Source organism: Gymnodraco acuticeps, unplaced genomic scaffold (assembly GCF_902827175.1).
Source record: "Gymnodraco acuticeps unplaced genomic scaffold, fGymAcu1.1, whole genome shotgun sequence".
Classification (NCBI taxonomy): Eukaryota; Metazoa; Chordata; class Actinopteri; order Perciformes; family Bathydraconidae; genus Gymnodraco; species Gymnodraco acuticeps.
In genome coordinates, this window is record NW_022989766.1 from 177,280 (window position 1) to 200,969 (window position 23,690).

Here is a 23,690-nt window from a genome sequence, read left to right on the forward strand (position 1 = left end):
TTTTTTTTTCTCATTCTGTCTCTCATAGTTGAGGTATACCTAGGATGAAAATTACAGGCCTCTCTCATCTTTTTAAGTGGGAGAACTTGCACAATTGGTGGCTGACTAAATACTTTTTTGCCCCACTGTATATACAGTTCGGTTTCATGAGTGTTGAGAGCTGTACCCATAAATCTCTTCATCTTGTGCTCAAAGTGCACCAGATTGATGCATTTAACTTCAACATAAAAAAAAAAAATCTTGCCGCGGGAGCATGCCCCCGGACCCCCATAGATTATGTGATGTCCACTCACAAATAAAGCAGGTTCACATGGATAGGATACTAGATAAGTTTGCCAGGCATTATACACTACACATTTTAATGGATTGCACCATAGTCCTGACAAATATTTTGTTAGAAAGGCAGGAAAAGGGATTCAAATCGAGAACTATTTCCATTGCGGAGGGCCCACAGACCCCCTGTTTTGTGTCCCCCCCACTTCTCAAACCAAAGTCACTTTCCTCCCCCCTGCACGGATCGCATCATCGGACCGCCCTCATCCCGCCCTGGCAGCAACTCCCCAAAGCAGTAAACCTAGGGGAAACACTGCATATAGATTAGAACGTTGCTGTATTTACTCTGATTAGAATTACTTACTTAACAATTAACTGGATTCTGATTTTTAAAACTATCTAGTTTGCAAAAGTGTTATCTTTAATGGTTAATGTTGCTGCAGTTTTACAGTAATAGCAGTGTTTTACCTCAGATTCCCGTGTTTTACTTACAGAACCGTGTGCAGTGTTTGCAGAGCTGAAAATGTGTTTAGAGTTTTGGAGCTATGGTTTTGCTGTTTTTAGAAGTACAGATCTTCTACTTCAGTAAAAGAAGTATTCAGATCTTGTATTATATATTTATATATAAATAAAAAACAACGCTTTTCTCCTGGGTTCCCTTGAAGCCCGGCCTGTATTTAAGTCTGCGGACAATTTATTTAAACAGTTCCCTCCTGTCTTTATTCATTCAAACAAGGGAATTACATGTTTATAATGTGCTGAAAAACACAAAACATATACAGGGATGTGCATCTTTCAATCCAATCCAATCCATTTTATTTATATAGCACATTTAAAAACAACAGAGTTGAACAAAGTGCTGTACATCAACAACTGTATAAAAACATAGCATAAATACATAAAAACAGACAGGACATGAAACAAATGTAATACACGAGACAATGAAACCAGATCAGAAGCCACCGACTGAAAAACTCTCCTATATGACGTAAAAACAATACAAAACACTAGTAAGGTAAAAAATAAATAAATAAATAAATAAAAACCACATTTAAAAGCACAAGTGTCACCTGGTCTGTACAGTAAAAGCCAGGGAAAATAAGTGGGTTTTTAAACGAGATCTAAAAACAGGCAGAGTTGAAGCAAGTCTAACCTGGAGGGGTAATTCGTTCCATAACTTTGGAGCTGCAACAGCAAAGGCTCTGTCTCCCCGCTGCTTTAGCCTCGATTTTGGGACTACCAGAAGGAGTCTGTCAGCAGACCTCAGTGACCGTGTGGGTGTGTATGGTTTTAAAAGATCTGCCAGGTACGGCGGGGCTAAGGCATTTTTTATTTTGGTACAATCAAAATATAACATCGTAAATATAATCTAGATACATTTATCATTGTTTCTTCTTTAAGAACAATACAGACTGCTAACTCAACAGGAACTATCTAAACATCCCGATCAAAGTTTAAAGTCACAACATTTTATTAACCAAACTGATTATTCGAGAAACTACTTGGCAGATTAATGAACAGTGAAACTAAATTCTTTCAATGCAGCTTAACGAGGCCAGCAGTTTAACCCTGGACATATAATATGTTATAAAAGGACTATTAGAAAGTTAGTTGAAAAACAGCATAGTGAAACAATTCTTTATGGATCAGGAACCGTTACAAACATGAATTAAATCGGGAGAAACAGCATCTCTGTGGCGGCATAGTGTGAAAGCTGGTTAGAACATAAAAAACTGTCAGTTAGTCAGACTTCAATTCAGAAAGACTCTTAAAATATAACAACACAGCTCTCAGGACATCAGGAGGAGGAAACAGCTAGCTTGACTCTCATAGTTGATCAAAATTATGCAGTGTGGATTCGCTCATGGACTTTAAGGTGAACACTTTGAGAAAACATCTTCCCACACTCTTCACAGCTGTACGGTTTCTCTCCTGTGTGAATACGTTGATGCGTTTTTAGAGTACTTAATTGAGTGAATGTTGTCCCACACTCTTCACAGCTGTACGGTTTCTCTCCAGTGTGAATACGGTGATGCGTTTTGAGAGCACTTGATGTCGTGAATGTTTTCCCACACTCTTCACACCAGTACGGTTTTTCTCCAGTGTGAATACGGTGATGCGTTTTGAGAGTACCTGATGTAGTGAACTTTTTCCCACACTCTTCACAGCTGTACGGTTTTTGTCCAGTGTGAATACGTTGATGTCTTGTGAGTTCACTTGATGTCTTGAACGTTTTCTCACACTCTTCACACCAGTAAGGTTTTTCTCCAGTGTGAATACGTTGATGTGCTTTGAGAGAACCTGATTTAGTGAATGTTTTCCCACACTCTTCACAGCCGTATGGTTTTTCTCCTGTGTGAATACGTTGATGTGCTTTGAGATCACCTGATGTAGTGAACGTTTTCCCACACTCTTCACAGCTGTATGGTTTTTCTCCTGTGTGAATAAGTTGATGTGTTTTGAGAGAACCTGATCTAGAGAATGTTGTCCCACACACTTCACAGCTGTACGGTTTTTCTCTAGTGTGAATAAGCAGGTGGCGCTTTAAATCTCCAGATGTTGAAAAGCATTTGTCACATTGCTGACAGCTGTGACGTCTCTCTCTTCCTTTCAGTTTCTAAAACAGACGGACAGAGAAAGAGAGAATGTAAATCTAAAAAGCATAAATAAATATACAGTTTACAAAATAGTACTTGTACTAACTGTTTGTGTTTATTATATTTGTATTATATTTAATACAGTAATACAGCAACATTCTAACCACAGTATATACCAGAGGTGGGGGACTCGAGTCACATGACTTGACTCGAGACTTGCTTGAGTAATGGCCCGTCCACACACAGGCATGAAAAAAATCTTTCAAAGCTTCGCCCATTCACTTGAATGGGGTGACGTAGAAGATTTTGAATCTTCGCCGAACTGCATTGTGGGGAGCGGAGCATGGCTTTGCAAGCATCGTGAGCATCAACAGTTGAGCAATGTTCAACTTTTGATGCTCCCGATGCTTTCGAAGCTGGCATCAGCCAATCAAATCCCGTTTATGAAAATCCCGCCAGTACAAGCGCTAGCCAATCAAACCGCGTGCAAGCTGGGAGAGCCAGACCGCAGTTCATTTCCTCATATTCCAAACGAGAAATTACGGTAGCAAATCACCCGGTTCTTTACGACCAGAACTATTTACCGGGATACAAACCGGAGGAACCAGGCATGGAGGGAGGTGGCAGAGACAGTGGGTGAAACTGGTAGGTTTTTGCCTGTTTGGGGAGTTTATATCCAGTTTACTTCGTTTTAACATTGCTATTGCTTTGTATGTCGGGGGCGGGAGATTCATGCGATTGGTTATTGGTCACGTTGCTCGCAAAAAATCGGCCAGCATCAAGATTTTTTTCATGCCTGTGTGTGGACCGGCCGTAACATTGATGAAAGACTCGACTTGACTTTGACTTGGTATTCATGACTTGAGACTTGACTTAGGCTTGAGACAGATGACTCGAAAGGACTTAACCTTTTTAAATAAAATATTTGCATTTGTTTTTGGATTGTAGAAGCCCCTAAAGGACAATGGGGGAAAAAAAGGGTTAGTTCGCATGAGAAAGTTATAGGTGCGCCAAGTAGGAAGTGGAGCGCACAGGAGACAACCGTTTCATTGCAGACTGTTATGTTTATGTGGGGAAATGGCAGTGCATACATTATTTGAGATATATTTCGAACTCGGACTTCATTTTAGGGACATTTCGGCCAGGGGTGTAGAGCTATTTGTTTAAAGGTCACATGTCATGGTCATTTCCACTGATCATAATTCCATTGTTGAGGTATACTAGAATAGATTTACATTGTTCAATGTTCCAAACTCACATTGGTTTCTCATACAGCATCTCTGTATAGTATGTGTATTCACTCTCCGTCCTAAACGGCTTGTTGGAGCTCCTGCCCCCCCTCCCTGTGAGCCCAGTGTGCTCCGATTGGTCAGCTCGGCCCCTCTGTTCTGATTTGTCAACCACCAGAGAGGCTACGCCCATGGTGTTTTTTCGGCTCTGAGAGGAGTAGCAGAAATGAAATGGCGTCAGTAAAGCCATATATGTACGAACCGGAGTCCGACCCTGAGTGTGAAACGGACCGTGATGGACCTGATCCACCATCCCAAACAAGAATACAGCAGGCGGTTTCACAGTGGAACGTTTTCATTTTGTATAGCTACTACATTTCAGAAGTAATGTTAGAACTTCATCATGTATCTACATCACAGTAACAAGTGTGTCTGCTGACTAACCAAACTTTCCAACTGTTGTTATTTAGGTGCACGTGTGGAAACTGCGCAGTAATGCATACCGAGGTGGAAAACCTCTGTTGCAGGGAGATTAGAAAGGTGACAGTGTAGTGCCGATGAAAGGGAGTCGGGGGCGGTGTGTTTAGAATCAGGTAAAATACATGTCTGCTCTGTCTGACAAGCTAGGAATGACAAGCTAAACCTAAGAGCACACACTAAAGAGTCCGTGTGGCAACACTATACCAAAGGTGAATTATGGTCAAAACAGGGTGTCACCACAACAGATACAAAAACACCAACATTATATACACCATACATACTTGTCAAGTCAATAGACTATATGCCCTTTTATTTATTCTATAGTAATTGAATGTTTATTTTGTAAACCTCGCCATAGTTGGATTTAATTGCTAAACGTGTTATGTTACAAATATCTTATCCTCCTATAGGTTTTAACACGAATGCACCAAGTCCCAGAACCCATTGTGTGCATGGTTGACCACCCCGGACTAGAACCAAACTGCCTCAATCCCTACACCCTACAGAACCTCCACAATATTTATCGGTTTGATTATGGACCTTTGAGTCGTAGAACTGAAGAAGAGTAAGTTATTTTTAGCTATAATAAACTACTACTGTATTAGATGAAAAATCAAATAATGGTTTGCTATATATGAATGATCTAGGAGCAAATAATTCACGGAAGAAAGGCTATCAAGTAGTTCCATCAAACTTTATTTTGATAAATGTACAAATTGATCATGTGTATATATACACTGTATGAGATAAGATGGACCTTTATTAATCCATGTGGGGAAATTCAGTTGTTCAAGCAGCCAGAGGGTAAGGGTGAAAAACAGGACAGCACATATATGTTATCATCCATTCCTCCTCTTATAGGCGTTTTAGGCATCTGGCCTATCGCAGCTTCGTAAGCTGGTGCTGGGGCTTTTTGGGACGAGGAATCAGAGTGGTCATCCCGTCGTGTGTGGTCCGCCGGATACGCCAGGAGTTTCCTGATCTGGCTGGACAGTACGTGGGCTTCCGACCGCCCCTAGACTAAAACGTGAGACATGGCGGGCTACCACTTCCTCCTTTGAGGGCCTGTCAAATTGAGTGGACAGGTCCTTTGGGATGTTGATTTTATTCATCTCCTCCACAAAGGGTGTTGGGTCCTCAAAGACTTATTCAAACACCAGCCTCATCAGCTCACCCACGTACACTGAAAAATATAACATTCATATAATAATTAATTATTTGTATTCACTTATTCATTTCTCTTTTATTCTTTCATTGTACATATAATTCAGTGTGGCTATCTCTCTAGGTCGTCCTCGGTCTAGCCCTCCATCGTCTGTTGCAGTCATCCCGGTTCTCCATAGATCTGGCCAGTTCTTTGGTACTTTGTGCTATAATAATTTAAAATGTAATTTATGTTTGTAATCAAAAATATGTTGACAACTTACTGTATGTAGGGTCCTTCTTTACAGGCTTTGCGGTGCATTCTCCCCTCCTTGATTTTGGATAGGCCAATCTGTACACAGGTAGTCCTGCAGCTGTTGTGGCTTGCTCACGGTCAGCATTCTCATTGTGATGCATGGCTGCTAGACACAACCTATAGAATAGCAAAATAAAATAAGACTTTGTGTTATGACAGAATAAAACCCTCATGCCACAAAACAGTGACTGTTATAAAATGCTACTGAATAAATTATACAGTGTATTACCTGCACAACATTCCCATGAAGGGAAAAACCTCATTTTTGGGGGCAAAACGCAGAATCAAGCTGTGGAACTACTCCAGGGATGAGGTCTGGTAGGCTTAGCTTTTGCACATCTTTGAGAACTCTCTTGTTGTTGAGTATTTTCTCAACTTTGTGGAGTGTTATTGAATCTTGAGTAAAATTACAAAAACATCACCAGCCCATTAGAACAATACAACTTATCTTACCTATCTTATGAAGGAAGTGAAGTGTTTTTAAATGTTTCACTTGTTATTTTTATAAATATTGAACTTACCAGGTTTTAGCCATTTATTTTCATCCGTTGTGGCTATTTCAGGATGTTCACACTTGGGGAATAGGGGGTCGTCATGCACGTGGATGTTTTGTAGGTGGTTGACCACTGACATCCACCTTGCCACCTTCTCCGGCCCCGAGGTTGTGCTTGTCGCACTCCAGTAGACATGGTTTTTTATGCTGTGCAGCCACCTCTTCAACAACTTGCAGTCCTTGTTCTGTGAAAGTTTCACAAGTTTCTTGGACAAACCTGATAAAAAGAAAACGCATGTGAATATTCAAGCAATAGTGTGTAAATGATGTGCTGTGATGGACAATATTCAAGGATGTGGTGGAAAGAGGGTGGGGGGCAGACAGAAGGGTAAGCACAGCATGTTAATTACAACCATAACATCCATATGATAATTGCATGACAATGGTCAGGGCGTCACCCTTATGTCTGAAAACATTTTATAGCCAGGAAACAGCCATACATATTCATATACACATCACTGTAAATTCCCATCCTAAAGAGTACTCACATTATCCTAAGATTAGTGAGTGAAATGTAATTTACAATGACAAAAGGTGCTGTGATCAAGTGGTCTGCCAGACAGTTTACAATAACAGAGGAAAGACCAGATTAGAGGGACAAATTGTAGGGGGATATCATTCATGTATCTATCCAGACATGATGTCATGTCTGCTGCTAAAAAGGACAGTGTCTCTGATTTGGTATTCTTTCATTACAACACATAGGGATAAATACCCTTTTCAAAGTGCCAGACATCATAGAATTGTTCTATGTTGCGTTCCCTCAGAAACTTCTGGATCTGTGGATGACGGTCAGTCACAATGTACTCAACCGCCAAATCGTTTGACTCCAGATGATCTAGGCATCTTTTGAGTCCCTCCTTTTCCATGTGGTAACTACCACCTACTTCATTGCTCTGTTGGTGAATAAGAAATAGGGCATAAATACACTGAAGCATGCATCAACAGCCAGCACGCCTAAAATTACACCCAGAAAGAGAATCCCACCTGAACAAGCTGGAAGTCCACAATGGTGTTGCTTCCCAGGTGCATTAGTGTGTAGCTCCCAAACTTAGCTGAGTGGCCTGAAGAAAATATAATACAGGAGGTTTCAAGACTTTAACAGAATTTCAATGGATAAGTTCGATGAATTGTAATATACACCAGTAACTCTGGCACTAGACTGTCTTGTTTGTTTCTGCTTACCTGGAGAGTCTGCTCTCATATCTCCTGCAACTGTGACCTTTCCCCCCTGGTGGTGTAGTTGCTGGAAAATCTTCAGCTGATCAGTTTTCCACTTGTGGATAATAGCAGGCTCCAGATAATGCCTAGCATGCCTCCTGAAGGTCTCATACTGGAAGATCTCCAGCTGCATATCTATGAATAAATAGAAAAACAGGACAAGTATTTGAAAAAGTCCACTTCTGTCATTTTTCATATGCTATGGATGTTAGATGGTAAAATACCTTTTTTAGTTTGAAGAAGGAAGCACCAGTGAAGTATGTAGCAGCAGATAATCGTAAGTTGCCAACCGGGGTACTTCCGATGATGGGCTGGCTGTCCCATTGTCTGAAGTAAGTGCAGTTTGGACAACGCTGTGTGAACGCCACAAAAGTCCCATTTTTTCGTTTTTGGACATCACAGTCTGTCTTACACACCGGACATTTTTCAAACAGCTGTCCGAGGCAGCTTTCAAACACAATGTACTTTGCGTCACTGTGCGTGGATCGTGTCTGAAGTCTAATGTAACAAAACAAAATGAACAATACATGTTAGATGTCAACTCTGAACAGTAATAGTAATGTGTACCAAATATACCAAACTTACGATACGTCAGATTCTTCTCCAGTATCATCAGGGTGGTAACTCGAATCCAGAGTCTCTTCAAATTCAATCGAAGTATCTCCTTGTTCCTGCTCCAACTCTAGTCGAGGTCTCTTGCTAGGTCCCAATCCTGGGCCCTTTATTGGTGTAGATGCTAAGGTGAATTCTGGGTAGGTTGAAGTTTCAGTGCCAACACTTTTGAAAGACACTGTGGCCTGGATGCCTGTTAATAAAAGGGAAAAGTGCATAAATACATTATATAATACACTAATACATTGTAAAAGGCCAACAATTTGTGTACATCTGACAGATTAATTCATGAACCAATTAGAAAAAACTACAAACAGCACTGTATTTCCTGAAGTACACATAACAGTATTTCTGTGATATACAATAATATCAATTAAAGTTGTATTTATAGAGCACATTTAAAAATGATTTTTGGTCAAGCCAAAGTGCTGTACATGTAATAAAAGCACAATTAAGGTAATGTATCACAAATAAAATAAAACAGTCAATGTCAGTGTTATAGTCTACCTTTGCTTCTCACGTGTGCCGACTTCAGTGTTCCCGAGGACAACTGTGTAGCAACTGACACTTTCAATTCCACTGTCTGTGTTCCCACAGACCGTGTCTCAGCCCTCTGTAGAGTTCCCACAGAAACAGTCTGTGTACGGTCTGTTTGGCATCCGACTGTACTGGAGCGGTGGGGGGTACCGGGGTCCTGTTGTGATGTACTCTAAGAAAGATACACATAATATTCATACAATTAATTTTGTATTCGATTAAATCAGTCAATTTCCTAAAAGCAACACTTTCTGGGACACATTCCTAACGAAATCAAGTGCAAATCACAAAATATTAGATAAACTTTGTTGTTTCAGGTTCGTTAGCTTGCCAGCTAGATGAATATGCTAACCTACGTTTGCTAGTTGTTCAGTGTAATATGCCAACCTACCATGAACAAAAGGTAATGGTTCATATTAGGCTAGCAATAACGTGTTTACAATTGAAATCTTATACAGTAGTCTTCTACGTTTCGGTCATTCTTTTGAGCTGGCATGAAAACAATGTTATCGCCTAGCATGTCTAGCTCCCGGTAGCGCGGTGGTTCATCTCGACACGATATGAACGCTATAGCTCCATTAGGAACGACAACTCAAATATACTGACCGTAGGGTAAATAACCCGGAGTATACTGTCTAGGCTAGCAATAACGTGTTTACAATTGCAATTGCAAACGCTAGCAACTTAGTTAGCCCAGTTAGCACTGTGTCAATGCCTTAGCAGCCCGAAACAAGTTTACACATTTAAACAGTCATGGTAGATACCTTGTTTAATAAATACACAAATAACAATGCCAACTTACAGGTTGTGTACTCGAATCTTCCCTTGCTCCAAACCGTCCAAACAAACTAGAAATAGCATCGTCCTTCAGTTTCAATCGCTGTGCATATCCGGCCTTAACCTGGGCAATGTTTTGGAAGCTTTCGTCTGTGAAATGCCGCGCACACAGTGACGATGTTCGAACCTCTGAAGGAACAGTGTTAAACAGAAATGTTAACCACTGACTTCGTCGTGGTTCTTCCGTCGGTAGCAGAAACAGCTCAGATTTCCCCTCACATTTCAGGAAACAGGTCCTTTGGCATGACTGGATCGATTGTGAGCTGAAAGCTTCCAACATGTTAGGCTGGAAGAGGGTGCGGCCAGCGCCGCTGGGTGTGGCCATAGCTCTTCCGGATTGGTCCATTTTGTTCCGGGGACGACATGACATGATGTACCCGGAAGAATCAAATGGACAGTGACGTATCTCCAACGAGGCGTTTTGGGGAGGTATTTTCTGTGTTAGAGTTTACTCGCTACATGGTGTACTTTGAGGGTTTTGACTCTGCACACCATTTACATGCATAAAAACCTTCATAACACACAAGGGGACGGGTAATAACCGGAAAAGCATGACATGTCACCTTTAAGCACCGGATTGGCAAAACAGGAGAGTCTGTAAACCAGTCTGCCTTGATCTATGAATTCATGTCCGTGACTCTCACAGTATCTGCTGCCCACAGCTGTTTTATAGAAGGAAAACTTCCTTCACTTCATCAAATCTCTGCAGCACCAGGAGGTAGTAACGTGTAACTCAGCAGAATCTGAGAAGAACAGCACCAGCTGCAAAGAGCTGTGCCTTTTACTGTTTACTTCACTGTGTTACCTTCATTTGAACAACTAAAGAGTGACCACAGGCTGCTACGTTTTAACCACACACACCTCTACACAAATCGAACTGTCCGATTATTCCCCCTATTACTCGTTTTATGAAGGAGATGTCGGTCACCAAGGCGTATGATGCGTGTGTGTGTTTGTGCTTTGCTCCGCTCTGTGTGTGTGTGATCGGTGTGTTTGTGTCTGTCCGACAACGGCATTCGTTTTTATAATTGCCATGAACACTAATTTACACACATCTGGCCAACTCAATAGGTATACAGTATGTGGGTGTTCCCAAATGAAAGAAGTTTGTTTAATCTTAAAGGGGACCTATCATGCAAAATGCACTTTTGTACGTCTTTTATACTTGAATATGTGTCCCCGGTGTTCCAGGGAACTCACCAAGTGTCAGAAAACACAATCCTCTCTTTTCCTCCATACCCAAATCTCTAAAAACAGGGCTACAACGGAGCTGATACAGATTTGCATTTTTTTTTTTAAACCCACTATTCACAGCGGGCGGTAACCCATTGAAAAATATACATATGCAAGCACATGAAATACAACACATTGGGAAAATAGTAAAAAAACATAGTTCCGTTCACAGTGTTGATGGAACATTTTAATATGAATAAATCCCTCTTCTTCTCCAATATGCAATTTCAATCAAATATTAAAAACTTAACATCAAAAGGTATAAAGATAGGTTGTCATGAACACCTTGATATGAACCTAAAAAGACTTGCAAACAAGAAATAAATTATTTCAGGTATATATAAACTTCTCCTCACCTCCACTACCAATACTAATCTGCAGACACAGACAAGATGGGAACAGGATTTAGGCATCACCCTTACTCCAGTTGAGTGGGGTATGTAAAATGAAAATGTAACTGAGACTGTAATCCCCCTACCCCCCACCCTTCATGTTATTGTCCTATTTGTGATGTGTGTGAGCCATTCCTTGTCCGTATCTTTTTGTCTTTAAAAAAAAAAAGTTTTATTAAACATTTTCAAAGGTCTCAGGCTCGAAAATGACATTCTCTGAACAAATTACCATAACTTCACTTCTAAAAGGGGTAAATTAATAATCTTTTTTCTCAAAGCAATGATAAACCTGTGAGTTGGATGTAGAAAAGTCAGAATCAATATAGAATTTTTTTATTTTAAAGTAAACATAGTAAAAAAACTTAAATGATAGTGTTTAATTCCAAGTTCAATGCAAAAGCTAGACGCAGGGCTATTCAATTAGTTTGGAATGGGGGCCGGTTGATGAAAATGATCCAAAGCTAGGGGCCGGGAAAAAGATAGCTTGAAATATGAGCAATCATATTAAGAGCTTCAGATAAGGTTAATACTACAACAGCAGTGGAGTGCATATATTGTGTTTAATTCACTGTCTAAGTCAGAGGTGCCCAGTATGTCGACCGCGGTGGCAATGTTGGTAGATCGCGAGTCATTCATTAAAAAAAAAAAAAATCCAGCTCCGTTAAAATAGACAAAACAAGTTTTGATCCCTCCTCCTTTGGAGTTTACTTGATTGACAGAAAAAGCGACCTATCGCTTTCCAGTCTGTTAACCCAGAATGCAAAGCGATACAAAATCAGTCAAGTGCCGGGAAAACTCAAATTAAGTTAAAGAGACAAACAACAAAATGAGTGCGGGACTGAGCAAAAAGCTAAAGACAAACCACTTCCACCCAGAATGGGAGGAAGAATATTTTTTTGTGATGTCACATTCAAAGGTTATTATTTGTAAAGCAAGCGTCGCTCCTGCCAAAGAAAGGTAACGTGGAGAGGCATTATCGGAGTGTTCACAAGGCATATGATAGCGACTTCCCTCCGAGTAGTAGAAAGAGAAAGGTCATGTATTATTACTACAAAAACATTATCTCGCAGTCTTAGTGTTGCCAACTCGTTTCTAACATGCAAAAAGACAAACAAATGCGTCTATGGTCGGTGTATTTTCGACCTTTCCAATCCAGACTTGATCTCTCTCCCCCGTCTGTGTGCGAGGGGGCGGGGCAGTTTACACACACGCCGCTGCTACATGCAGCAACCATAGACTGTATATGGCAGCAACACACGGAGGGGATGGCGGAGAGAAGAGCTCCAAGGTGTGGTTAAATGTTACCCGTCTTGAGGTGGACAATGCTCGTTGCCAAGAGTGTTCAGCATGTAAGGGCGGTAACACGAGCAATTTGTCTAAATATTTATCAAAAGTGCACCACATTCAGACGGAGGAATGCACTGGGTTCGACTGTCTTTCTAGTAGCCCTCCCATCCACGAGTAACGTTTCCACGTCAGGTGTTATTATGTATGCTAGCAGCAACACACAGCGTTAACTCAATTATACAAACATGGGTTAATGATTAGAGGTAACAGAGTTACTCTTTATTTTGTTAAAGTTTCAGCTATTCTGTTTACAGTTCTGTCATCAGATTATTTAATACGATTTGTTAAAACATTGTTGTTTCTTTTGATGTGAAATATTATTTATTTAATTTAAATAAAAAGCAATGTTAATTTGATTCACAATTTGTTAAGTTAATTTAATAATCTATGTATTTTTGAATCAAGTATTCATCTTTATTGTCTTCATTGTTAGTTTCCACATGCCTAAAACAACCTCAAGCTAAATCTAAAAGTTGATGGCTAAACAAGAGCGTTTGAGAAATTGTGCAAGGCATACAGTAATAGTCCGAATAGTCGATTAATCGTTTCATTAATCGATAGATTAATCGATTATCAAATTAGTCGTTTGTTGCAGCCCTATTGTAGTTATCCCATGTATAAATAAAACGTGTTATTCAGCAACCCTTGCCATTTGGGATTTTATTTTCGGTTGGTAGACCTCGGTGAGCTGGTCATTTCAAAAGTAGCTCACCAGCCAGAAAAGTGTGGGCACCCCTGGTCTAAGTCAATGGTGACTGTAAAAACTACACTGCGCATGCTCAGAGTATTTTCCTATTTAATGTGTGTGGCAAAAAAATAATGACCATTGACCATGACCACAATAATGACCACTGAGCTGCCATCCCACCATACGTCATCTCACATAATTCAGTGCTGATTGGCTGTAAGTACGTGTGCCGCGAAAAGTGTGGTGTGTGAAGGAGACGAGAGAGGTGCAGTGACGCATCCTAAAACCCGGAAGTAAGCTGCGCATGACTTCCCTTGACAAAAAAGCAATGAGATTTCACCATAGGATTTTAGAAAATAGCTCGAAATAAGATCTGTGGGAAACGTACCTGTTAGATGAATGCACATTTTGTTCAGCCAGATAATACCCTACTTTAGGGTTTACCCTACTTTTATAATTTTCTAATCATAAATCTATCGATTAGATTTATGATTCGACTTTTTGAAAATACAAGATAAGGACTTTTACAAAAAAGTAAGAGATTTTTGTCCAGAAGGATAGGCAAATGGACTTCATCTTCAAGTCAAGGTAAGAATGCAATTTTATTGAAAATAGGATCTTACTAAGAGAGAACAATTCAATATTTAAATGATAAAATTACATTTTTTGGGTATCCTTTTGTTGAACTGTCTGTTTCAAATTAATCGAAGCATCAGACAAAAAAAGCTTTTGAAAATAATATTATATTTTGATTTAGGTCAAAATATAATATTTGTAAACCTGAAGAGTCAGTGCCAGTGCCTCACCAGCCATGAACCTCACTGCACGTCACTGCAGAAGCTTATACATAGACATCTAAGTTTTTTGTGCCCCACCACTTTTGCACATATAAAAACGCCACTGGTAACGAGGACCCTGAGGTCTTCTTTCAAAATGTTACTCTTCCTACTGTGTCAGAGGAACACAAAATGTAATTGAGCACAGATATTTCAACTTCCAATAATTATGGCCATTAAATCAATGCAAAACAATAAATCGCCCGGCCCAGACGGATTCACAACTGAATTTTATAAAAAGTTTTCCCCTCAACTAGCACCAATTATTCAGACAATGTTTAAAGAAGCACTCTCTTCAGGCTCCCTTCCTATGACTTTACGAGAAGCCTCTATCTCCCTCCTTGTGAAAAAAGACAGGGACCCATTGTTGTGCTCCTCATATCGCCCTATTTCCCTACTGAATGTAGATGTTAAAGTGCCGTCTAAGGCTTTGGCCAGACGTCTGGAAGATGTGATTCCAGATATTATATCTTCTGATCAGACAGGATTTATCCAGGGCCGACATTCGTATTCAAATCCAGGGGCGCCGCTTGCCGACAGGCAAGGAAGGCAACGGCTTGGGGCCCCGGACCAGAAGGTGGCCCCCAAAGAAGGTAGATTAGGAAGGTCCAACATGAAACCCCCTACTGCAACGACATGTCGGGAGACTCCCTCAAGGCGACCCCATGCATAGCGCGCCGTAAAATGCTGCTTCTTATCATAAGTTTCGTTGCCTTGCTCCGCTCCGGGGGGGGGGGGCTGCTGTCGGCTGTGCGTGGTGATGAGAAGCTGGTTTGAGGTGCCCCCAGTGAATGTTTGCCTAGGGCCCCCACAGACTCTAGAATCGCCACTGTTCAAATCTGAGAAAAATATTTAATATTGTCCACTCGGCCCGGTCACCAGACCCAGAGGTAGTAATATCACTTGAAGCCGAAAAGGCCTTTGATCGGGTCAAATGGAGATACCTATTCCTTGCCCTCCAAAAATGTGGCTTTAAAATTGTTTTAATTGCTTGGATTAGACTTCTCTACTCCTCTCCCCTTGCTGCTATAATCTCTAATAAAACTCAGTCTAAGTACTTCCCCTTGGAAGAGGTACAAGACAGGGGTGCCCGCTTTCCACACTCCTTTTTGAGCTCGCAATTGAGCCTTTGGCAACAACACTTTGTTTATGTAAACATTTTAAAGGCATTAATCGGGCAGGACAAAAGTTTAAGGTGTCCCTCTACGCGGATGACCTGTTTTATATGTATCCGAGCCGGCTTAATCGCTTCCCTATATCCTAGATCAATTTGGGAAAGTCTCAGGTTATAAATTACCTCTACCTAATTTCATTTTCTACTATTGGGCATGCAACATTCAGAAGTTGATACACTGGTTTGAAGACAAACCAATGTCAGAAAAAGCAGAAATTAGAGTTTTCTTCATATCAGCACCACCTGGGCTCAGTGGTTTGCACAGGCTTACTCCTTCTCAACAGTAATTTGAAGTCGAGTGTAACAGTAAGTAATTCAATAAGAATATGGGCTCAGTTCAGGAAGCACTTTGGACTAGAGGGTGCTTCTGTTCTCTCCCCCATTAAGTTAAATCATATGTTTACCCCATCCTGTACAGATCGGGCTTTTACTGTTTGGTTTCATAATGGGATTAAATCAATTAATAATCATTACATAGAGGACACATTAGCATCTTTCTCTCAATTATCTGAACTATATAGCCTACCTAAGAATCACTAATTTTGTTTACTTACATATTAGGAGCTTTGTATGCAAGACATTCAGCTATTTTATATGACCTATTATAAGTCAGACCGTAAAGGACTGATTTCACAGATTTATGATTTCATTGGTAATGTCAATCCACAACCTATTGGACATTTAAAAGCTGCTTGGGAATCTGATCTGGGAATAACTTTGACAGTTGAACAATGGGAATCAGTCCTGGACCGGGTACACACGTCTGACCCGGTGTGTGCCGTAACACCTAAGGTAACCTGTGCATCCCTACCAAACAGTGCCCATGTGGTTATAGCCTTTTCCACGCTCCTTGCGGGACATTTGATTATTTTAAAATGGAAGCAACATTTCCCTCCATCCTTTTCTCAATGGGTCAAAGATGCTATGTACTTCTTACAGTTAGAGATAATTATTGTTCAGAGGTTGTTGTGTTGAAAATATTCAAGAGAATATTTGTCATTGTTCCAATGATAATAAACAAACATTTGTATAAAGCATATTTGTCCACACACACACACATACATATATATATAGATAGTTACTTAAATTTGAATCAAAAGTACATGCTCTGTATAAATTGCTTTTGTAAAAAAAACTGAGAATCAATAAAGATATTTACAAAAAAAAAGAAGACTTGAGACTTGCACATGCACCTCTGGTATACAACAATGTTCGAACCACAGTAAATACAGCAACGTTCTAACCCATATCTAAACATATTGTGCATTAATATTGTATTTTAACTAATGCTGTCAAAATTATCGCGTTAACGGCGGTACGTAATTTTTGGAATTAATTGCGTTAAACTATTTAACGCATTTAACGCATGTGCAGAATGGCCCGCCCCATACATCCCACCAGTGGCAGCGCCAGGGTATGGCTGGGGTAGGCTACACCCATACCAAGAAATGGCTTAGCCCCACCTTGAAAAATGATGTTAAAGTAAGCAAAATAAAGTCTGCCAACTCGCGAGAATTGCACAGACAGCAGTTAGTAAGATTGATTTCAGTAGCCACTTGTCTGGAAATACCGAAGACCAGAAACGGTTTTGAAAACTTTTGTCACGTAGTGATCGTCTTCTCAATAGAACATCTTTGATCATGTCTTCTGGCCAATCAGAATCAAGATAACGGCGTGGTGTTGTTGCAGGAAGTCCAGACGGAGAATACTTTTGCTGTAGTACAGGGGTGCACATAACTGGTACGCAGGTTATGTGCGTAATCTGAAATGCGTACCAGCACTTGTGTCACAAAGCGCATTTGCGTACCGACGTACTTGTGAAGCTTTTCCAGAAGGCGGTTAGATCACCGGACGACAGAGTCGGTCTCCGTGTGCACAGACAGGGCTGTTGTTATCGTCGGCCTGTACAACGGAATTGTGCCAAAACTACGTCAACCGGCGGAGGAGGGAGACTCCCCCCTTCACTGGAGAACTGCGCTAAAACAGCTGATCACAACGTTCACACTCTGTGGTCATGAAGTACTCCACTAGCCCCCCCCCCCCCCGTCGACTTTCCTGAAGTACTCCCCCGTTGATAGAAATCAACACGTAATGAATTAAGACCCCACGGTTAGATGATTGATAGGTGTGTGGGCTGTCTTTCATTTTGACACACAAAAAAAACGTTATAATAAACATACATACTGTATGTTAAATGGATATATCCGCCTTCTTTCATTTATCTTTCCATTCCCACAACAATATACATAAAGAAATGACATATTTTGGACATAGTTCGAATGGTGATTAATCATGATTAATTAATTTTTTTAACTGTGATTAATCTGATTACAAATTGTAATCGTTTGACAGCCCTAATTTTAACAGGTTGTGATCTTTCATTTGGGGATAACAGTGTTAGGAATATATTGTGATGAAGTGCACACTGACCTGAGCTCCAGGGGTCTTTTTGTTCTCCTCCATGCTGCTCTCAGTGCTCCTTCTCAGGCTGTGTCTCCGAAATAATCAACACAACTACAGCTGACACAAAACAAGACAACTCAATACAACTGATAGACACAACAAAACAAATCTACAGCTACGTACAATTACTCAATAACTGTACTTAAGTACTATTTAGAGGTACTTGTATTTTACTTGAGTACTTCCATGTAATGCTACTCTGTACTTTTACTCCACTACAATTATTTAATTACTAAATGTTATTGGTATTAATTTAGTTACTTTACAGATTCGGAATAATGATGTGAAATATAATCAACACTTAAATCAGACTTTAGACACACACACACACACACACACACACACACACACACACACACACACACACACACACACACACACACACACACACACACACACACACACACACACACACACACACACACACACACACACACACACACACACACACACACACACACACACACACACACACACACACACACACACACACACACACACACACACACACACACACACACACACACACACACACACACACAGAGAATGAAGTTACCTCTCTCTCTCCTCTTCGTCCTGGTTCTTCAGTCTTTCTTCTCCTTGATAAAACACTGCCGTTAAACACACTAATCTCCCTTCAATGCCTTTACTTATGTTTACCGATCAGCCACGTGGTATAAAAAGCTACGAACAAAGAACGGGAGGCAACAAAAACACGGTTTAACGGATAAATCACCCTCCAAGGATAAACTAAGTATTTGTATGTGTTTTAAAAGTCTCTTAAACACATTACATTCGGTATAAAATCAGCATCAGCGTCTGTTAGCAACGTCCAGAGCCGTATAATATTATATACGGCTCTGGCAACGTCTAGCTTCTGAGGACCGGAAGCTAGAAACGGAGCGCAGCAATGCATCATGGGATTTTATTTTAAATATAAATGCACTGCCCCTATGTGGTGAAAAACGGTATTAAAATCAATAATAATTACAATAATAATAATAATATAAATATGGGACTGGTATGGCGGGTTTTAAAAGTTGGGAAAAATGTTTTTGTTTGTGATCACACATTTTATTTTTATTATATACTGTATGTTGTGATTATAATGATTGATCATTAAAGTGTTATCAGAGCTGGTAAAGGTGCAGCTAGTTGTAATGACTTTGCATACTGCAGGGTAGCTTGTGAATTTACTCCAGGTGGAACTAAAGTCTGATTTAAGACTTGATTAAATTTATAAAAGTAGAAGTACTCAGATATTGTCCTTGAGTAAAAGTAGAAGTACTCAGATATTGTACTTGAGTCAAATTAAAAGTACTCAGATATTGTACTTGAGTAAAAGTTGAAGTACCAGAGTGTAGGAATACTCGGTTACAGTAAAAGTCCTGCATTCAAAATGTTACTCACGTAAAAGTAGGAAGGTATTAGCATCAAAATATAGTTAAAGTATACCAAAAGTAAAAGTAGTCAGTGTGCAGATAAACTCGTCTGACTGATGAAGACAACCACTCTCTCTGAGCGAGAACAAAGAGGAGGAGAGAATATCTTTGTATGCAAATCAACCCTCCACCTTCACCGACGCTGGGAAAAACATGCCGACATCAAAGGTAGCGGCTGACAGGACTGCAGGAGAAGCAGCAGCTAACTGCTCGTTAGCTTAAATCCTGCAGGGAACCCCACCTCAACACCTGCACAGACACAGATACATAAATAACATATAGGAATCACAATGATATCAATTTACTGTGTGAGGTATCATCATCGAGAAATATGTGTTTATGTTATGTAGTGTCTCTACTTTAAAGAGTCCTCTCCTGCTGATGTTCAGGTGTATATCAGTATGTAGTGTCTCTACTTTAAAGAGTCCTCTCCTGCTGATGTCCAGGTGTATATCAGTATGTAGTGTCTCTACTTTAAAGAGTCCGCTCCTGCTGATGTTCAGGTGTATATCAGTATGTAGTGTCTCTACTTTAAAGAGTCCTCTCCTGCTGATGTTCAGGTGTATATCAGTATGTAGAGTATCTTCTTTAAAGAGTCCTCTCATGCTGATGTTCAGGTGTATATCAGTATGTAGTGTCTCTACTTTAAAGAGTCCTATCCTGCTGATGTTCAGGTGTATATCAGTATGTCGTGTCTCTACTTTAAAGAGTCCTCTCCTGCTGATGTTCAGGTGTATATCAGTATGTAGTGTCTCTACTTTAAGGAGTCCTCTCCTGCTGATGTTCAGGTGTATATCAGTATGTAGTGTCTCTACTTTAAAGAGTCCTCTCCTGCTGATATTCAGGTGTATATCAGTATGTAGTGTTTCTACTTTAAAGAGTCCTCTCCTGCTGATGTTCAGGTGTATATCAGTGTGTAGTGTCTCTACTTTAAAGAGTCCTCTCCTGCTGATGTTCAGGTGTATATCAGTGTGTAGTGTTTCTACTTTAAAGAGTCCTCTCCTACTGATGTTCAGGTGTATATCAGTATGTAGTGTCTCTACTTTAAAGAGTCCTCTCCTGCTGATGTTCAGGTGTATATCAGTATGTAGTGTCTCTTTAAAGAGTCCTCTCCTGCTGATGTTCAGGTGTATATCAGTATGTAGAGTATCTTCTTTAAAGAGTCCTCTCATGCTGATGTTCAGGTGTATATCAGTATGTAGTGTCTCTACTTTAAAGAGTCCTATCCTGCTGATATTCAGGTGTATATCAGTGTGTAGTGTCTCTACTTTAAAGAGTCCTCTCCTGCTGATATTCAGGTGTATATCAGTGTGTAGTGTCTCTACTTTAAAGAGTCCTCTCCTGCTGATGTTCAGGTGTATATCAGTGTGTAGTGTCTCTACTTTAAAGAGTCCTCTCCTACTGATGTTCAGGTGTATATCAGTATGTAGTGTCTCTACTTTAAAGAGTCCTCTCCTGCTGATGTTCAGGTGTATATCAGTATGTAGTGTCTCTTTAAAGAGTCCTCTCCTGCTGATGTTCAGGTGTATATCAGTATGTAGAGTATCTTCTTTAAAGAGTCCTCTCATGCTGATGTTCAGGTGTATATCAGTATGTAGTGTCTCTACTTTAAAGAGTCCTATCCTGCTGATGTTCAGGTGTATATCAGTATGTAGTGTCTCTACTTTAAGGAGTCCTCTCCTGCTGATGTTCAGGTGTATATCAGTGTGTAGTGTCTCTACTTTAAAGAGTCCTCTCCTGCTGATGTTCAGGTGTATATCAGTGTGTAGTGTCTCTACTTTAAAGAGTCCTCTCCTACTGATGTTCAGGTGTATATCAGTATGTAGTGTCTCTACTTTAAAGAGTCCTCTCCTGCTGATGTTCAGGTGTATATCAGTATGTAGTGTCTCTTTAAAGAGTCCTCTCCTGCTGATGTTCAGGTGCATCATGAATACTGATTCTTAAATCATGAGCTGTGGCCTTGATCTGATTTAGCTATGTGTGATTGGAAACACACACACACACACACACACACACACACACACACACACACACACACACACACACACACACACACACACACACACACACACACACACACACACACACACACACACACACACACACACACACACACACACACACACACACACACACAGTTTAAAAAAAGACATAATGAATGATAGTAACTGAATTATAGTTTTGTGATGTCTTTCCATTTTGTCGGGACTGTGTTTGTATAATAATCAAGACCATTAGATTCAATAATCAACCTCATATTCTAATTTCCTTTTGCCAGCAGCTTCACAGTGCCGGGAATATTTAAAAATAAAGGAGGATATTGCTCCAGATTTCATCACTTTAATTAGTTCAGATGAAATAAAAGAGCTTAACATGATTTGTATTCAGAGCTGCTGGTTGGCCTGCAGTGAAACGCCTCGGAGCGATCACACGTTTCTCATTTCCACCTGCTGCAGATCAGAAGAATACTTTGCGTTTAAAGCACTTATAATGTCATCCATGAAGTTTCCAACTCTAGTGACACAAGCAACAGACAGCGAGGAGGTCAAAAGTCACCCAATCAGCAGCATAACGCCCAACATTAGCCGCCTTTAGCTTAGCGGTGGTGACGTGAAGTAATGTGACCTGGCTGTAGTTCCTTTATACCCTAACATTACCCTTCTTTACCTTAGCAGAGGTGACGTCATGTGAACTGGCTATAGTTCCATTATACCCTAACATTAGCCGCCTTTAGCTTAGCAGTGGTGACGTGAAGTCATGTGACCTGGCTGTAGTTCCTTTATACCCTAACATTACCCTTCTTTACCTTAGCAGAGGTCATGTGAACTGGCTATAGTTCCATTATACCCTAACACTAGCCGCCTTTAGCTTAGCAGTGGTGACGTGAAGTCATGTGACCTGGCTATAGTTCCTTCATAGCTCAACATTAGCCGCCTTTAGCTTAGCAGAGGTGACGTGAAGTCATGTGACCACTGACCTGGCTATAGTTCCTTTATAGCCCAACATTAGCCGCCTTTAGCTTAGCGGTGGTGACGTGAAGTCATGTGATCGGCTGTTGTTCCTTTATAGGTCAACATTAGCTTTTTACTTCAGATATCATACAGTAGTTCATATTAGGATCCTGCTGAACTATAAGTATCAAAAACATTTTTTTGACAGAGATTATTTTCTGCCATAATCCAAAATCCCATGGACCAGGGAGATGTTGCCTTCAGGGACCAACACAGGAATACTTTATCCTGCAGAACTCCATGTTGCCTTGCTGTTTATCTGTTAGGGTAACATCCCCTCACACTGCTCTGATGAATAAAAAGTGCGTCTCCTCAGCGATCAGAGGAAAGTGAAGCTCTCAGAATAACAGCTTGACTCATCGTCGGACTAACAGCTCTGTAAGCATGAATTCTTGAGTCTGGGGGCTGTGTCCTGCAGGAAATATCAAAAACATCCCAATCGAAGTTTAAAGTCACAAAATGTTATTAACCAAACTGATTATTCGAGAAACTTCTCGGCAGATTAATGAACAGTGAAACTAAATTCCTTCAATGCAGCTCAACGAGGCTAGCAGTTTAACCCTGGACATACAATATTTTATAAAAGGAATATTAGAAAGTTAGTTTAAAAACAGCATAGTGAAACAATTCTTTATAGATTAGGAACTGTTACAAACATGAATTAAATCGGGAGAAACAGCATCTTTGTGGCCTTGTGCTGGCATAGTGTGAAAGCTGGTTAGAACATAAAAAACTGTTAGTCAGACTTCAATTCAGAAAGACTCTTAAAATATAACAATACAGCTCTCAGGACACCAGGAAGAGGAAACAGATAGCTTGGCTCTCATAGTTGATCAAAACTATGGAGTGTGGATTCGATCATGGACTTTAAGTTGAACACTTTGAGAAAACGTTTTCCAACACTCTTCCCAGCTGTACGGTTTCTCTCCTGTGTGAATACGTTGATGCATTTTGAGAGTACTTAATTGAGTGAATGTTGTCCCACACTCTTCACAGCTGTACGGTTTCTCTCCTGTGTGAAAACGGTGATGTTTTTTGAGAGCACCTGATGTCGTGAATGTTTTCCCACACTCTTCACACCAGTACGGTTTTTCTCCAGTGTGAATACGGTGATGCGTTTTGAGAGTACCTGATGTAGTGAACTTTTTCCCACACTCTTCACAGCTGTACGGTTTTTGTCCAGTGTGAATATGTTGATGTCTTGTGAGTTCACTTGATCTCTTGAACGTTTTCTCACACTCTTCACACCAGTACGGTTTTTCCTCAGTGTGAATACGTTGATTATGCACCAAACAGCAGTTCAGAG

At 40.4% G+C, this 23,690-nt stretch overlaps 3 protein-coding genes across 5 annotated transcripts in view; all 3 read right to left on the reverse strand.

Annotated features, from left to right (window-relative positions):
* The window catches only part of LOC117546212 (zinc finger protein 239-like), a 111,933-nt gene extending 93,124 nt beyond the window's left edge, over positions 1–18,809 (reverse strand). The window contains exon 1 of the mRNA XM_034216382.1: positions 18,488–18,809. The gene's annotated coding sequence lies outside the window, so the exon portion shown is untranslated. The remainder of the gene's footprint in view (positions 1–18,487) is intronic.
* Positions 603–23,661, reverse strand: LOC117546279 (zinc finger protein 678-like; the record flags this gene model as incomplete). Its single annotated transcript, XM_034216468.1, has 2 exons — positions 603–2,861; positions 23,288–23,661. Coding segments are annotated over 2 exons (1,119 nt in total), but the record flags the coding sequence as incomplete, so codon positions are not given.
* Positions 4,418–17,997, reverse strand: LOC117546234. 3 transcript variants are annotated; one of them, XM_034216407.1, is made up of 11 exons: positions 17,899–17,997; positions 8,932–9,133; positions 8,398–8,617; positions 8,037–8,310; positions 7,777–7,947; positions 7,579–7,655; positions 7,307–7,487; positions 6,560–6,808; positions 6,268–6,434; positions 6,007–6,155; positions 4,422–5,762 (listed from the first exon to the last, which is right to left on the reverse strand). In XM_034216407.1, exons 4-9 carry the CDS (start codon positions 8,134–8,136, stop codon positions 6,298–6,300), a joined length of 915 nt encoding a protein of 304 aa, XP_034072298.1. In that variant the 5' UTR covers positions 8,137–8,310; positions 8,398–8,617; positions 8,932–9,133; positions 17,899–17,997; the 3' UTR covers positions 4,422–5,762; positions 6,007–6,155; positions 6,268–6,297. The 3 variants fall into 3 exon arrangements, with proteins under 3 accessions (XP_034072301.1, XP_034072298.1, XP_034072291.1); XM_034216400.1 differs by lacking the exon at positions 17,899–17,997 and adding an exon at positions 9,764–10,100; XM_034216410.1 differs by lacking the exons at positions 6,268–6,434; positions 17,899–17,997 and adding an exon at positions 9,764–10,102 and having other exon boundaries at positions 4,418–5,762.
* Positions 23,662–23,690: the final 29 nt, after the last annotated feature.

Excerpts from the sequence above, each read along its gene's own strand:
- LOC117546234 (XM_034216407.1), bottom strand. The coding sequence starts at position 8,136 with ATGGGACAGCCAGCCCATCATCGGAAGTACCCCGGTTGGCAACTTACG. Across the intron at positions 7,656-7,776 it reads TATGAGAGCAGACTCTCCAG|GCCACTCAGCTAAGTTTGGG; the intron begins GTAAGCAGAAAC and ends TATTTTCTTCAG. Across the intron at positions 7,488-7,578 it reads TGGACTTCCAGCTTGTTCAG|AGCAATGAAGTAGGTGGTAG; the intron begins GTGGGATTCTCT and ends ATTCACCAACAG.